Genomic DNA, 16,051 nt, shown 5'->3' on the forward strand with positions numbered 1-16,051 from the left:
TCAGGGATTACCCCTAAACCAAGGAAAAAGCACTCAATTTGACCTTTGGGATTATAGGGAAAACTAGAAGAGTTGTTGATCAATTTGAAGACAAGATTGGCGAACAGTGTAATAAAAATGATTAGATCGTATCATTTTTCTGCTCTGACCCCTCTAATGACTTCCCATCATACCCTGGAATAAAATCTAAAATCTTTACCATACTACCAGCCCTCCTGCTGTTCTTTTCTTCATTTATTCCCCTTCTGCCCATGTACAATCTTCTTGCTATTACTTAGCCATTGTCCTTGGACCAAAGATCACCAGGAATGGATATATAGAACAAAGCTGGGTCTTATTACTCATTGCAAGTAGGGAGAGAATTGTGTTTCATTTCAGGAAACAGGTGTTAAAAAGAACTTACTGGGTTTTGACTTGTGTTAGGTGATTTGAGGGAGGGTTCTAGGAAGCAAGGCTTTGTTGTGAGTTGGATGCTATGTGGAAGCAAGAGATTCTATGATTTGGCTTAATAATTTTTGTACTAAAGGCAGGAAGAATAAAGTGGAGCTAAAACTATAATTGTAAAGAAGCAGCAATTACTTATTAGCCTGGAAAGGGTAATGTTTGGTTATTTTGTGGTTTGGACCACAAAATGTTTTGTCTTTTGTCTGGACTGAGAAGATTATGGAGTGGTCGTGTCCTTGCCTTAATCTATTATCATCCCAGAGTGGTTTTGTGTAATGTGGATCTTCTGTGGATTTGTTTATGTTCAACAGACAAACAACACAGCTACATTAAGACCTGATAGTACTAAGCTAGTTCCTCATTGTCAGAAGCTACTCTTATCTTTCTTATCTTGATCATATTAATATGCTCTCATTTTAGAACTTTTGCACTTCTTGTTTTCCTCTGCCTGGAATGTTTTTCTCCAGATATTTATTTGCTCAATCCATCACTTCATTCAGACCTCTACTTAAGTGTTATTTTAGAGAAGGTTTCTTTGTTCATTCCTATTCTAAAATAGCATTCTCAGTACTCTCCATTCCCTTACTCTGCTGTATTTTTCTTGAAGGCATTTACAACTACTTAAGTTCATATCATATATTTATTTTATTTATTACCTATCTTCCCTACTAGAATATACATCCATAAAGCACATAGACTACACAGATCACATTGTGAATGGCGTCCTCTGGAGTCGTACAGTACAGACCCTCCTGGACAGCAGCCTTGTCTCTTCTCCTTTGCACATTTATCCCCTTAAGTCAGAACACTATGCAGCATTACTTGGTCCTCAGTAAATAACCACAGTAGGACAAAGTATATAGTTACTGATAACTCTTTACAAGGAGGGCATTGTATTTGACTAAATTAATTTTGGAGGGTGATGGTCTAATGTACAGAACTGAACAGAACAGTTATTTGGAGAGAACAAATGGATAACTAGAAATAATTTAACATTTATTCCATTAACGTGTTTTCTAATCATTTGGAGTAAAATTAATATGAATTATTGTTTTTACATTCTTTTTGCTCTCAACTGCAATTTTAGGGATCAAAGGAAGCAGTTCCAGGTGCTTGTGGAGAATAAGTTTTATGAGTGGTTGATTAATACAGGACATCTTCAACAGCTGGACAGCCTTGTGCCTCCTGCAGCAGGTTCCAAACAAGCAGCAGGATAAGACTCCTACATCAAAACACAGGTAGGCATTTATAATGCAGACCACTTAAAACAAATTACTTTGGGGAAATATTGTAAGCACACAAAAAAAACTGCACAGAATATTATGTTACCAACTATTGCCAAAATTTTTCCACCACTCCCATCAGCATATACAGACCTTTAGATACCCATGTTTGCCACAGTTTATAGTGAGAAGACCAACAAAATATTTAGGTGGAGCCTATTGAATTATGGGCAAACATAACAGCCAAGTTTTGTCTTTTTTGCCTCTTGCCTGGCAAAATTTGTACTGTCCAAAGATACTACTTTCCCCATACATAGCTTTAGGAATTTTATTCCACCTTCATAACATATCTTTCCTCTTTCCCATCACTCCACACACAAACCAATTAATAAATTAGGTGGTCTTTGTTCATTGCACATGAGCTTTAATAAGTTACCAGAATTAATCCAAATGAAGATTTGAATTCTGAACTCTTAAGAGATCATAGATTCAATGGAGGAGAAGATGGATAGAGACAAAATTAATGGAAATTATTTAATCCAAATGTGTAGTATTCTTTTTTTTGTTTGTTTGTTTTTATTAAATCTTTATTGTTCAGATTATTACAGTTGTTCCTCTTTTTTCCCCCCAGAGCTCCCCTCCACCCAGTTCCCACCCCATCCTGTCTTCATCCATAGGTGCACGATTTTTGTCCATTCTCTTCCCGCATCCCCCACACCCCTTTCTCCCCCAAGAATAGTCAATCCACTCCCTTTCTATGCCCCTGATTCTATTATAATCACCAGTTTATTCTGTTCATCAAATTATTTATTCACTTGATTTTTAGATTCACTTGTTGATAGATGTGTATTTGTTGTTCATAATTTGTATCTTTACCTTTTTCTTCTTCCTCTTCTTAAAGGATACCTTTCAGCATTTCATATAATACTGGTTTGGTGGTGATGAACTCCTTTAGATTTCCTTATCTGTGAAGCACTTTATCTGACCTTCAATTCTGAATGATAGCTTTGCTGGATAAAGTAATCTTGGTTGTAGGTTCTTGGCATTCATCACTTTGAATATTTCTTGCCACTCCCTTCTGGCCTGCATAGTTTCTGTTGAGAAATCAGCTGATAGTCGTACGGCTACTCCCTTGTAGGTAACTGACTGTCTTTCTCTTGCTGCTTTTAAGATTCTCTCTTTGTCTTTTTCTCTTGGCATTTTAATTATGATGTGTCTTGGTGTGGTCCTCTTTGGATTCCTTTTGTTTGGGGTTCTCTGCGCTTCCTAGACTTGGAAGTCTATTTCTTTCACCAGGTAGGGGAAGTTTTCTGTCATTATTTCTTGAAATAGGTTTTCAATATCTTGCTCTCTCTCTTCTTCTGGCACCCCTATAATTCGGATGTTGGTGCGCTTGAAGCTGTCCCAGAGGCTCCTTACGCTATCTTCGTATTTTTGGATTCTTTTTTTCATTTTGCTTTTCTGGTTGGGTGTTTTTTGCTTCTTCGTATTTCAAATCTTTGACTTGATTCTTGCAATCCTCTAGTCTGCTGTTGGAACTCTGCATAATATCCTTTATTTCAGTCAGTGTATGCTTAATTTCTAATTGGTCCTTTTTGATAACCTCGAGGGTCTCACTAGATTTCTTGAGGATCTCACTACATTTATCGGCGGTCTCACCAGACTTTTTGAGGGTCTTACTAAATTTATCAGCGGTTTCTAGAAAGTTCTTGAAAAACCTTAAAAGTGTGGTTTTGAACTCTATATCCAGTCGTTTGCTTTCCTCCATTTCTGTCATTTGTGTCCTGTTTCTTTGTCTCCGCATTTTTTATGCTTCCCTGTGTTGGTAGAGTGGCTTTGTGTGCTAGGTGTCCTATAGGGCCCAGTGGCTCAGCCTCCCCAATTACCTAAGGTGGACACTCTTGGTGCACCCCTTTGTGGGCTTTGTGCACAGTCTTTTTGTAGTTAAGCCTTGATTGTTGTAGGTATCACTGGGAGGAATTGACCTCCAGGCCAATTGGCTGTGAGAGTCAGCTGTGTCTACAGTGGGAGAACTTCTGTGCTGAAGACACCCCTCCGGGGCAAGACTTGCTTCAGTGGGGCTTTGGTGCTCGCTGAGTTTGCCCCCTGAGTGTGTCCCTTATGGATCTGAGGAGTTGTAATCTGGATGGTCCCACTCTGACCACTGGGTACACTGGCTCTTGGATCTAAGGAGGTGCTAATTTAGCCTCTGCCTGAGGCTACCCAGCAGGAGCTATGAAGAGATCTGCAGATTCCCCTTCCTTGTTTGGGGTTTGGAGGTGCCCAAATGAGGCCCAGCTGTGAAGCAATGCAAGCTGCTCTGGGGCCTTGGGCCTTCTCTTGGAAGTTCTGGGTCTGTCTGGCCCAGTTGCAGTTTGTTAGGTAATTTTCAGATTGCAAAGGGCCAGGGCATTCATATGCAAAAGCCTCTGCCGCAGCTTGGGTGGGGCAGGGTCTCAGGGAATCAACAGGGCAGAGCAAGCAGCTATGGCTGATCCTCAGCCCTGCCCTAGGGGGCCCCGCGTCTCAGTGTCCTGGTAATCGCTGCAAGCACCTTTGAGAGAAAGCCGCCCTCGAATTCCGAGTTCTGCCCGCCGCCGCCAGACAGTCCAGTTTCTCCCTGTATGAGTCTGGGTCCCCAGAGACTCACCCGGAACTGGAGTTCAGAGCAGTCGGGAGCTTGTGACTCCCTCCTGATTCAAAAAGACAGCCGTGTCCTCAGTTGCCAGCCCTTGCCCTGTGCGCCTCTGTACCTCTGCACTTCCGCACCTCTGCACCTCCTCTGAGTCTCAGTGTGCTTTTCTCTTTCCTTCTAGTTGTAGAATTTCCACTCAGCCAGCCTTGCTGTGGTTCTGGATGATGTCCGTTTTGTCTTTTAGTTGTATTTTTGAATTTGTTGTGGGAGGCAGCAATTTCCGGTGTTTACCTATGCCGCCATCTTGGTTTCTCTGTAGTATTCTTTTTATAGACATTAGTATACTTTGCCATTTTAAAGATTGACAATAGAAAAACAAAGGACATAAATAGGTAGAAAAAATACAAAACACAAAGATACTTTCACTTAAAATTAAAGAAATATAGGATACTATTTTTCATCTATCGAATTGGCAAAGATAAAAAACTGATGGTATACAACACTGGCAAGACATTTCACTTACCATTGGGGAAAGTGTAAATTTGTGCAACCTCTTTGGAGGATAGTTTGGCAAAATCAAAATTAAAAATACATGTATTCTTTGACTTAGTAATTTCACTTTTTAGATTTATCTTATAAATACACTCATGTATGGAAAGATCTCTGTAAAAACTATGTTCATTGCAGGATTGTTTGAAATAGCTGTAGACTGGAAACAACCCACATGCTTCTCAATAGAGGACTGGTGCCTAATGAACTGGTGCATTCATGTCATGGAATGCTCTTTTAAAAGGATGAGGTGTATCTGAATGTGCTGATATTGAATGATCGCTGAGCCAGGGGTGGGAGGTGTGGGATGAATGTGTGTGTAAAATGTTCCCTTGTGTGTTTGAAAAAAGGAAAAGATTATCACACATATTTATATGCTAATTATATGCCTTAAAATTTCTAAAAGATAATAAATTATTAACAGTAGTTATCTTTAAGAAATGAGACTGGGAAAACATTTTAAGTTTTTTTATTGAACTATAATTCACTTACTTACAAATCACCTTTCTAAAGTTAAAAATTCAGCAGCTTTTATTATATTCACAAGTTTGTACAACCATCACCATTAACCCAGAACATTTTCATCACCCTAAAAATAAACCCCAAACACATAGACAGTTACTCCTTATTCCTCCAACTGTGGATATCTTCTTTTCCCCCAGTATTTGACAGTCGCTAATATTTCTTAATTTGTCAACTCTGGACATTTCATATAAATGAAATCATATAACATGTGGCCTTTATATCTGGTATTTTTCACTTAGCATAATGTTTTCAAGGTTCATCCATGTAGCATCTCAGCATGTCAGTCCTTTTTATGACTGGATAATACTCCATTATATAGATTATACTGCACTTTATCTGTTCATCAGTTGATGGACATTTGAGTTGTTTCCACTTTTTAGCTATTGTGAATAATGCTGCTATGAACTTTTGTGTATAAGTTTTAATATAGAAATGTTTTTATTTTTCTTGGGTGTATACCTAGGAGTGGAAGGTCATATGTTTAACTTTTGACTAACTGCTCAACTGTTTTCTAAAGCTGTGTACTAATTCCTTATTGTTTACTTTATATATTGTTTGCATTTTTAAAAGTTATTTTTACTAAAGAAATTTACAATATTTAGTTAGTAAATGCTATGATTAAGAACTGGAAATCTGCTTGGCTGGTGTGGCTCAGTGGTTAAGCATCAACCCATGAACAAGAGGTCACTGGTTCGATTCCCAGTCAGGGCACATACCCTGGTTGTGGGCTCCATTCCCTGTAGGGAGCATGCAGGAGGCAGCCAATCGATGATGTTTCTCTCTATCCCTCTCCCTTCCTCTCTCTCTTAAAAAAAAAAAAAATCAATAAAAACATATTTTAAAAAAATGCTAATATGGCCCAAAATTTTAAAAAATAAACAAAACACAAAGAATTGGAAATCTGATGAAGATTATAAAGAAACTAGAGGCCCAGAGCACAACATTCGTGCACTGAGCGGGGGGAGGGGGGGGTCCCCTCAGCCTGGCCTGAGCCCTCTCGCAGTCCGGGACCCTGAGGGGTCCTTAGTGCTGTTGTGGAGGCGGGAGAGGCTCCCACCACTGCTGCTGCATTAGCCAGCTGTGAGCCCAGCTTCTGGCTGAGTGGCACTTCCACAGGGGGAGCACACTGACCACCAGGGAGCAGCTCCTACATTGAGCGTCTGCCCCCTGGTGGTCAGTGCACGTCATAGTGACCTGTCATTCCACAGTTCGGTCGATTTGCATATTAGCCTTTTATTATATAGGATGGGAACTATAACGGTAAAATTTTAGTTTAAACTAATCCTAATAACCTGCTAATTTTTAAGGTTTATGTATGAATCTCTTTTTTTTATTATGAACTAGTGTGTTCCTCAGAGAAAAAGGAATATAATTATCTTTAAACTTTATGTATTTTATTACTCCTAATTAATCTCAGACCTTGAAAATTTATGTGATTTTATAATTACAAGGGTTTTTTTCCTAATTATTTGCAGGAAGGCAATAGAAAATATGGTTAATTTAAATTTTTCTTTTATCTTCAGGGCCCTGGAAACATGAATGGAAGCTATTCATTGGGAAGGTGCTCTTGTTACTTTAAATGACTTTGGGCTTTCTCTTCCTTGATTTCCATTCTATACTCATTTATTACCATTTCAGTTGAATTTTAGGTAAACTAATTACCATATAAATGTACTGTTTATAGAATATCAGAAGATTCATCTTTGTGATGCCAAAATGAAAAGTTGATGAAGTCAGTCCCATTGTATATATGTTCATATTACAGTGATTGAATGTAGATTTAAAAGTTAACTTCACATTTTAATTTGTATTATAAAAGGGTTTCATCCTTTCTGGTGTTAAGAGTTCTATAGTTCTTTGTAACTATTTAAAAAGAAATAGCTACTTTTCTTCAAAAATAATTGGAAAGAAAGTATGATTGTTGGTATATAAATATAGCAGAGATAGTTTTGTACAAAGATATTTTAGTCCTTAAAGTATGAAACTTAAACTGTAAAATCTTTATTTTTCATTTTTTGCTTCAGATTTTCAATAAACAAAGCTCTAAAAGTAATTTTCTCCTTTTGATAAAAAGTTAAGCTTCACTTTTAACTTTTGAAAAGGTTCCCAGTGTTATTCTGTGATGTTATATCAAAATAAAGTTTACATTTGATTGGGAAAGCTGTGTTCTTTAAGATAATGTAAAACAATTATCAAATTAGTAAAATGAATCTGGTTGCTGATAAATGTTGTTTTATCTGCTCATTGACTATTTAATTAGTAATTATATCAAAAAAGGGCTTGATCTTTTATTTCTAAAATGAAAATTAAACCTCAGACTGTGTTAATTCTAATTGAGGTTTTCATAGTTTTATTTTAAGGTGAAATGCGAGCAAGCAGAGTGTTATCACATAAACATTGGAGTTATGGAAGTGTATTTTGTAAATTGCTGTTGGTTAATAAAATTAATGGTATTAATTACTTTCTTTAAAATTTATAAAATTCTCAAAACTACACATATAACTGAATACTTTGTTTCTCATATCAAGGTACATTTATCATTTTCTGAATTGACCATAATATATCTTGGGGCATCTCATTTATAAAAATATTTGTTGGATACTTGGTTGGTAGAAAGATGAGGAAGTTGGACTTTTGAGAAAAATATATTGACCAGGAAAAGTAAAATGGAGGTGGGGTTTTTTTCGTGTGTGTGTGTGTGTGTGTGTGTGTGTGTGGTCTTTTTTAGCATATATAAGATGTAATCTCATTCTTAAAGTCAGAGGTATATTAAATGCCAACATGTTCTCTAAACAGGTCCCAGTATGATATTGCAGAGAAATGCCACCTGGCTTAGCTAAACCTTTGCAAATTCAAGAGTCCCTATAGTAGCTTTCTGTGTTAGGCTACATATGTAGCACCCTTTCTTGTGGATTAGAATTGTGTGTGTGTGTGTGTGTGTGTGTGTGTGTGTGTATGTGTGTGTTTAAAAAATTTGCAACTTAACAGTTGTAAGAATCTGAATTCCTACATAGATTCACCAAGTGTTAACATTTTGCAACATTTCACTTTACCACTCTTTATACAGTATTACTAGAGGACCAGTGCACGGAATTCATGCACAGGTGGGGTCCTAAGGTCTGGCCAGTGATCAGGGTTGACCGAGGCCTTCCTTCATTCTGCACTGCCCCCTGGTGGTCAGCGCACATCATAGTGAGCAATAGAACTCCCAATCTCCTGGTCGAACTCCCATGGGGACACTTTGCATATTAGTCTTTTATATATATAGATTACTTTCTTTTGCTCAATGATTTGAGAGTAGGTTGCAGTCATCTTGGGCCCTTACTCCTAAATACATTAGCATCTATTTCATAAAAACACAGACATTCTCTTACCTAGCTAGTCATAGTACAATGATTAAATTTCAGAAGTTTAACATTGGCACTATAGTATTATCTAATTTACAGTTTATATTAAAACTAGTGGCCCAGTGCATGAAATTCATGCACATTAAAAGGGAATTAATTAAGGAAATATACACTAATAAAAGAGAAATATGTAAATTGGTCATCACTCCGCTATGCCCACCAGCCAATCAGGATGAGTATGCAAATTAACCCAATAAAGATGGCAGCCCGAGCGAAGACTGAAGATGACTGAAGACTGAAGAGGCTTGGCTTCTCCGCTGTGGCCGGACCAAAGACCTGGGTCCCGGGTACCAGAAGAAAACCGGTGCTGGCAGCCAGGGGAAGGAAGGCCTATTGTGCGAATCTTCGTGCATTGTGCCTCTAGTATTTTAATATTGCTATTTGCCCTTTCTCTATAATAGAAGTATCAGAGATGAAAGAAAATTAGTAAAATGTATATGAAAATCTTCCTCCTGTCAGAGTCTGAGGCATGCCGTGGGACCCAGAGTCAAGTCCCCGCCCACCCGCATGCACCTCAAAATCGCACGAGACCCAAACCCAGCCGGCCCCACCCCCATTGGGTGAGATCCAGACCTAGTCGACTTCACCCTTGTCAAGCCCCGCCAGGTGGGGGGGCACAGCCTCAGGTCCCCTGTCAAGCCCCGCCAGGTGGGGGGCGCAGCCTCAGGTCCCCCGGCGCTGGGGCGGGGGCGCAGCCTGAGGTCCCCCGTCAAGCCCCACCGTGCAGGGGGTGCAGCCTCAGGTCCCCCACCCCGGCCCAGTGCCCCACAGCCTCAGGTCCCTGCTGATCGCTCATTATAGGAACCCCGCCTCCACTGTGGGCACAGCCATCTTGTGATGGCGTGATGGAGTGAGGGTCAATTTGCATATTACCTCTATTGTATAGGATTTTTGCTAATTGTTACAAAGATGTCCTTTGTTGTGATTTTTTTATTCAAACACAAGATCATGCATTTCTTTTAAGCTATGTAAATTTTGTTGCTTTGCAACATGTCACTTCTGTTCAGAAATAGAGGATATCCTTTTGACTCATCTCCTGCAAGTTTTATTGAAGAAAAAAAAGATATTTGGGATTTCAAGGTGGCTGCTTTCTAGAAAACCAAATTTACCGTGTAAGAGGACCATTTTTATTTTTTATTCTGAAAACTTTGGCTGAGTTTTGGTGTCTTGACTCAGCAAAGTCTGTCATTCAGCAAGGCTTGGTAAGCATGAAAGTGGGTACTGAAGCTTTCCTTTATTTTATAATCCCAATTGTTTTTCTAGAAACCATCAATAGTTTGTAAATGACTGACTCAATTTTTGGATCCTATTCTCATGACCAAGCAAATGTTTGACTTGAAACCATCCCAGTATAAATGTCTCTGTGCCTCTAACTCTGAATCTATTCCTGGATTTCAGCACTGGAGAAACCCATCAAAAATGTCTAAAACTGGAACAAAGGTAAATAAATGCTGATTTTTAGCCTAACTACTTTCTTTTTACCTAATGATACATTGAAAAAAACATGTAGAAAAGCTTTAGCTACTTTCCCTGCTGGTGAGTATGATAGTGTTTAGAAGGTTAGGATAGGGAGAGAAGATTAAGACATGCTTATTATATTCTCTAACAGAATTATCAAACAGTTCGTTAAGGGGTTATCAGTATGTGTGGTGCTATGTTGAATACTGTACAAGTATATAACATGTAAATACCATGATTTCTGTCTTCCAGAAACTAATATTCCATGCACTTCCACAGGAATAGGTATGCTGATCAGAGGATTATGTGAAGCAGAAAGCTTTTGGTATTCAATGAAAATTTTGTTTTATGAAATTTAGCCTCAGCCATTAATATTTTAAAAGGCCAAGGTGGATGGAACAATCAAGAGAATTAAATCCTACATATCCTCTTCATTCAAGCAGTTACTCTAACCCTTTGCCCCAAATAAAGTGCTTATTAAGTTAAGAAAATTACCTTTAAATATTTGATTTACAGTTGTTGAACTGGCTATTTTATCCTGAGGCAGGGCTTTGGGAATGAGGGAATGTACCTTCATTCTCTTTTTAGCTCTTCCACTGACCAGGGACTGAAGCAAAGCCATTTGTTCCTGATTCCCCCCATCCCCCACCCCCCACCCCGACTTTTTACTTCAAAAACTTTCAAACCCATTGCATCATTTTAGAGAGCACCTATTAATATGTTCTAGAACTGGTTAGTGCCTGATTATTTTCCTTTTAGAAAATAGAACTAATAATCATACTTGTTATTCAGAAGGAGAAAAATGAGACAGTGTCTTTAGTGCTCTGAATTTCTTGATAATATGCCAAGCACATCCCACTGAGAATGTGCAGTCCTAGAGAGATATCCATGTACCTCGATGGAAAGCTGTTACAAAATCACCTTAGATGAAAACATCCCTGCTTTCAGAGATTTCCGAAGTAGTAATGGTGTGCTCTCTCATTTCTTCTGGCTGGACTTTTGCTTAAGTTAAATAACCTTTGTTAGCTAGACCAAAGAAGACTGCATCTCTTTCTCTTACTCTCCCTTTCCCACTGTCTTGCTAGCAGTTTAATCAGAGGAGTTAAGGGCTTGTCAGAAAGAACATACTGTGTTTGTTTTTGTTGCCTCTGGAATACTTGAGACACTTTTCTTTCTGCCACATTGGATTAGTAGGCTATTTTTCAAAAAGTCAACTTGAAAACAAGAGGAATTTTGAAATTTTAGGCAAATCTGCACATTTCTTAGCCTTTTCTGCAGATTCCCCTCCCACCCCCAAAAGTTAAAACCTTCTCTTAGCTGACCATAGAGTAGACTTCATAGACCTACAAATGGAAAGTGAGTAGATTTGCAACATTCTCTGGGCCCTGAGAGTTAGAAGGTCTCCCTGAAAGGTGAGCTTGGTCCTGGAGCTCAGTAATAGTTCCATGGCAACATTAGTGCTTTGTTTCACTCTTAGGATGGTTAGCTGCTCTGCTGGGAGGTTGGACAGCAAGGTGAACTTGTAGAATATCGTGTATATTTCACTTCTCAGCTATTGATGTCAGTCAGACACATGTGCAGAAGGCAGTAAATGTGAGAAACAATGAAGGAAAAAGATGATACTAAATTTCCCATAACATATCCCTTGCAAAGGCTCTTTTGTGATTAGTTGGCTGAAAACCAAAGGTAAGTTGAATTAAGAACTTGGGTCTATCTATTCATAGAAATGTTACCTTGATTTTCCTAAAGATCTTTTCACAGGTTTTGGGAAAAACCCCTCAGACTCAGAATCAGTCTTGTTCTGTTTCTAAGAGAGTAAATTCTATTTGTCAAACAGGGATAGCTGTGTAGGTAGGAAGACAGCAAAAGGGAAAATAAAGTAAAATAAAATGAACCACAGATTACTAACCAGGAATTTGCACTGCAGTCCTCTCACTTGCCTGCAACTAACTGGTCACTACATAGTGACCATAAGAAAGTTAATTAACTTCTTTTTCTGTAACAACTATAAGAAAAGCTTATTGGCAATTAGGAACTAGGTATTAAACTAATTGCTTTATCTACATTATCGCATTGGACCCTCAGAGCAATCCTGTGCAGTAGATACGATGATCCAGTTTTACAAATGAAGAGACTGAGCCTCAGAGAGATTCAATGGCTTGTTCAAGTCACAGAGCCAGGGACTAGTGGTGCTGCTATTTTATTTTCTTTGTTTTTTTATCTGTAAACAGGGGCACCATATATCTTTAAATACTAGTACAGTGGGGCCTTGACTTACGAGTTTAATTCGTTCCGTGACGGAGCTCGTAACTCAAATTACTCGTATGTGAAATCATAAAGTGAACGAGTGAGACACGTGATGCTGGGCCGATGTTGTGGTGTTCACTGTGATGTTCGCTGGGCCAACTAGCGGTGGGGTATCTGAAGCTGGCTCGTAACCCGAATTTTAGCTCGCAACTCAAAGCAAAAAATCGGCGGAGAGACGGCTCATATCTCGAAAAACTCATTAGTCGGGACACTCGTAAGTCAAGGCCCCACGGTATATGCTGCGCTAAAATTGGAAAAGGAGCTGAAGAGATGAATTTGGGAAGGGGCGAAAGGAGATAAAGTAGATGATTAGGGGTGGGAAAGAAGCTTTTAGGGAACAGGAAATAAAAGAGATGAAATGGGAAAGGTAAAGGGGAGATTAAGATAGAAGGAAATAATTATTAGTAGGGAACCATCTAGAAAGAACTACATGGGGTGGAAGAGAATGAGGTTTTATGTCCATTTGTGAGTCATTCTTGGTTTCTTCTCACCTTTATTCTCTGCATCTAATTAGTCACCAAACCCTAAATTTCTTTTGCACGTTTTCTCATCATCATTCACATTGCCATTGCCTTTCCATTGGCCCTCATCACTTACCTTGCCTATAACAACCATCTATTTCCAGGTACATCTCCCGCATTATCACCAAAGGGATTCTAGCATGGCTCCTGTGTCTCTTTTCTGCCTTTATTTCCTAATACTTAACAAATACTCAATGTAATGGCCCCTACAATGGCTCATAATCTCTCACTCCTTTATTCCTTTGAACAGGCTATCCTTTTTCCTTTGCCTGTTGAGAAAACCCCTACTTAGCCTTCAAACCTCACCTAGAAGATCCTCTCCAGACTAGTTGGCTCTGCTCCTCCTGGTTTTCTCCTTTTAAACCGATAGAGCAAAGAGTCACAAGGTGGCAGCATAACGCCAGGGAATTAACTTCTTATGATGCCTGTGACTTCAGTTTTAAATGATAACCTAGCATTGATTTTTGGTTGAGGAATTATAGCCCATTTGGTCTAGTGGTTGTCAGACACTGTTTCATGAAAACCTGGGTTATTTCTTGTAACTCTATCCCCTATTTCAACCAGAAAAGCTCTGAGTTTTATTTCACAGCCAGGACGACCAATGTAGTCTATTCCTTTCATTTGACAAATAGGACTTGGAGCCGAGAGACGGCTTGACTAAGGTAGTGGGGCTGATTATGGAGATGCAGCTCTAGAGCCCAGGTTTATTATTTCGTTTTGCAGGGCTGCATGTTTTCCAAGGCCATCACAGATCCAAGGGGGTACCCCAAGCATTCTGTTAGAAACTGGGGAAGAGCTTGAAACAGAACATGTTGTTACTTTGCAACAATTTTCTTGGCAATAAAATAATACAGAACATAATATGGTATATTTTCATGCTCTATCCATCTAAAATAAGTTCTCTAAAGTTAAGGTCTGTTTATTTTTCCTATGTATCTTCTATTTCACCTAGAATGAATACCTGCATTTACACTTATTTGCCTTCACCAAACATTTATTGAGGGGCTGACAAGTGCTGGGCACAGTGGTTTTTAGCACAAATGAGGTTTGGTCTTCACCCTTGAAAGAAGTCCACTAGGAGGTCTGGTGGGAGAGAGAGACATATTAGTAGATAATTTATTGTGTAATGTGATAAGTACAGTGAGCCGTGGGAACAAAAAGCAGGAAGCAGTGAGCTTGAGTCTGAAATTGCCGGCTTATATTAGAGTACTTTTTGTTTTTTTTATGTTAAGCCCTCAGAAAGTACTCATTCCTATCGTTGACAACCAAAGTTGTCTGTCAGAAGGTAAATGTTATAAAGTAGAGCAAAAATGTTATAAGGTAGAGCAAAAATGGAGAAGGAAGGAATTTCTGAAGTGGGGAGTATGCTCTTAATTTTTATCTTATGTATGAATGATGCCACCCAACTGCTCAGTTCTCTTTGTTTGCCCTGTACTTCAGATTACTTTCTATGAAGACAAAAAATTTCAAGGCCGCCACTATGACTGTGATTGCGACTGTGCAGATTTCCACATGTACCTGAATCGCTGCAACTCCATTAGAGTGGAAAGAGGCACCTGGGCTGTGTATGAAAGGCCCAACTTTGCTGGGTACATGTACATCTTACCTCGGGGCGAGTACCCTGAATACCAGCATTGGATGGGCCTCAACGATCGCCTGGGCTCCTGCAGGGCTGTTCATCTGGTGAGCCTGGTGGCACTCTCACTGTCTCCACGCTTTTTTGTTTTACGTGAAAGTTTTTTTGAGGTTTTTCTACTTCTTAATGGGAAGCTGTCTTTTTTGGCTGTGGAGGCTTAAATAAAATCTTAGCTCAGTTCATCATAAGACTGAATACACTAATTATTTCCATAGCACTTTTGCTACCTCTTGAGGATTTTAAGGAATTAAGCTTTTAAGTCAGCTGTTTCAGTCAGTGCACAGTGGGGATGGGAGTTTGGATCATCTAGATTTCAAGATGGTGGGTTCTGAACCATCCTGTTCTCTGAGTCTGTGACCTGCTGGTGATTTCCATAATGGTTACTGTTCGTTTCCTTCTGTTTTTTTAGTCTAGTGGAGGCCAGTATAAGATTCAGATCTTTGAGAAAGGGGATTTTAATGGTCAGATGTATGAAACCACTGAAGACTGTCCTTCCATCATGGAGCAGTTTCACATGCGAGAGCTCTACTCCTGTAAGGTGCTGGAGGGTGCCTGGATTTTCTACGAGCTACCCAACTATCACGGCAGGCAGTACCTTCTGGACAAGAAGGAGTACCGGAAGCCCATCGAATGGGGTGCAGCTTCCCCAGCTGTCCAGTCTTTCCGCCGCGTTGTAGAGTAATGACATGGATGGGCCATAAGCTTCTTCCTAGGGGCCAAACACTGCTGGCCTTGTCATCAAATAGGCATCATAAATAAAACAATTGGCATGCACTCCACTGTTGACTGTTGCCTCTCCTTAAACACTCTTAGGGATCAAATAGTATCCACCAGAGTGGGCAGTTATACAAAGCAACTAACTCAAAATGAGACTGCATGAAAAAGACTAGAAAATCATAGTGCCACATGTTGCTAATTTTGTGTTAATTCACAGGTACTATAATAATAGCTGCCATTCATTGAGTGCTTTTATTATGCCATTTTCTCTTCACAACAATCCTGAAAAAGAGGTGGTTCATCTGCATCTTATGAATAAGGAACCAGAAGTTTAGAGAATTAAAAACTTGCCCAAGTTCACCAGCTTGTGAATGACGGGACCAGGATACTTAGGTTTCCAAAGCCCTGTTCTTTTCTTTTTATTTTTAACTCATTCAACACATATTGGCTGGGGATCTGTGTACATCATGTAAGTACACAACCCTGGGATAGTGTACCTATCAAACAGGGCTATTACTTGAAAATAGTAGTGCCATAAGTCTCTTGAAGTCCTTTACGATCCAGAGATTCCTGTGCCAGTTACCTCTCAACCCTCAGTTCAGTTTATCTGTAAAAAGAAAGGACATGTG

The 16,051-nt window shown here is 39.2% G+C and overlaps 2 protein-coding genes across 12 annotated transcripts in view; both read left to right on the plus strand.

The window, feature by feature from the left end:
• TBCCD1 (TBCC domain containing 1) overlaps positions 1-14,893 on the plus strand; it is a 36,853-nt gene extending 21,960 nt beyond the window's left edge. For 2 of the 9 annotated variants that reach the window (XM_023750574.1, XM_023750575.1), the window contains exons 7-8: positions 7,401-7,424; positions 9,789-9,954. In XM_023750574.1, the coding sequence (XP_023606342.1) occupies positions 7,401-7,424; positions 9,789-9,939 (175 nt within the window). In that variant the 3' untranslated portion in view covers positions 9,940-9,954. Of the gene's footprint in view, positions 1-1,531; positions 1,683-6,899; positions 7,325-7,400; positions 7,837-9,788; positions 9,955-14,509 lie in introns of those variants that run through there. The other 7 variants (XR_002828223.1, XM_023750579.1, XM_023750576.1 and 4 more) reach the window with 7 other exon arrangements.
• Positions 1,592-15,484, plus strand: CRYGS (crystallin gamma S). 3 transcript variants are annotated; one of them, XM_023750580.1, is made up of 4 exons: positions 1,592-1,682; positions 10,182-10,223; positions 14,510-14,752; positions 15,115-15,484. In XM_023750580.1, exons 2-4 carry the CDS (start codon positions 10,203-10,205, stop codon positions 15,385-15,387), a joined length of 537 nt encoding a protein of 178 aa, XP_023606348.1. In that variant the 5' UTR covers positions 1,592-1,682; positions 10,182-10,202; the 3' UTR covers positions 15,388-15,484. The 3 variants fall into 3 exon arrangements, with proteins under 3 accessions (XP_023606348.1, XP_023606349.1, XP_006084878.3); XM_023750581.1 differs by lacking the exon at positions 1,592-1,682 and adding an exon at positions 9,877-9,985; XM_006084816.3 differs by lacking the exon at positions 1,592-1,682 and having other exon boundaries at positions 10,097-10,223.
• Positions 15,485-16,051: the final 567 nt, after the last annotated feature.

The sequence above is a fragment of the Myotis lucifugus genome, unplaced genomic scaffold (genome assembly GCF_000147115.1).
Source record: "Myotis lucifugus unplaced genomic scaffold, Myoluc2.0 scaffold_14, whole genome shotgun sequence".
NCBI lineage: Eukaryota > Metazoa > Chordata > Mammalia > Chiroptera > Vespertilionidae > Myotis > Myotis lucifugus.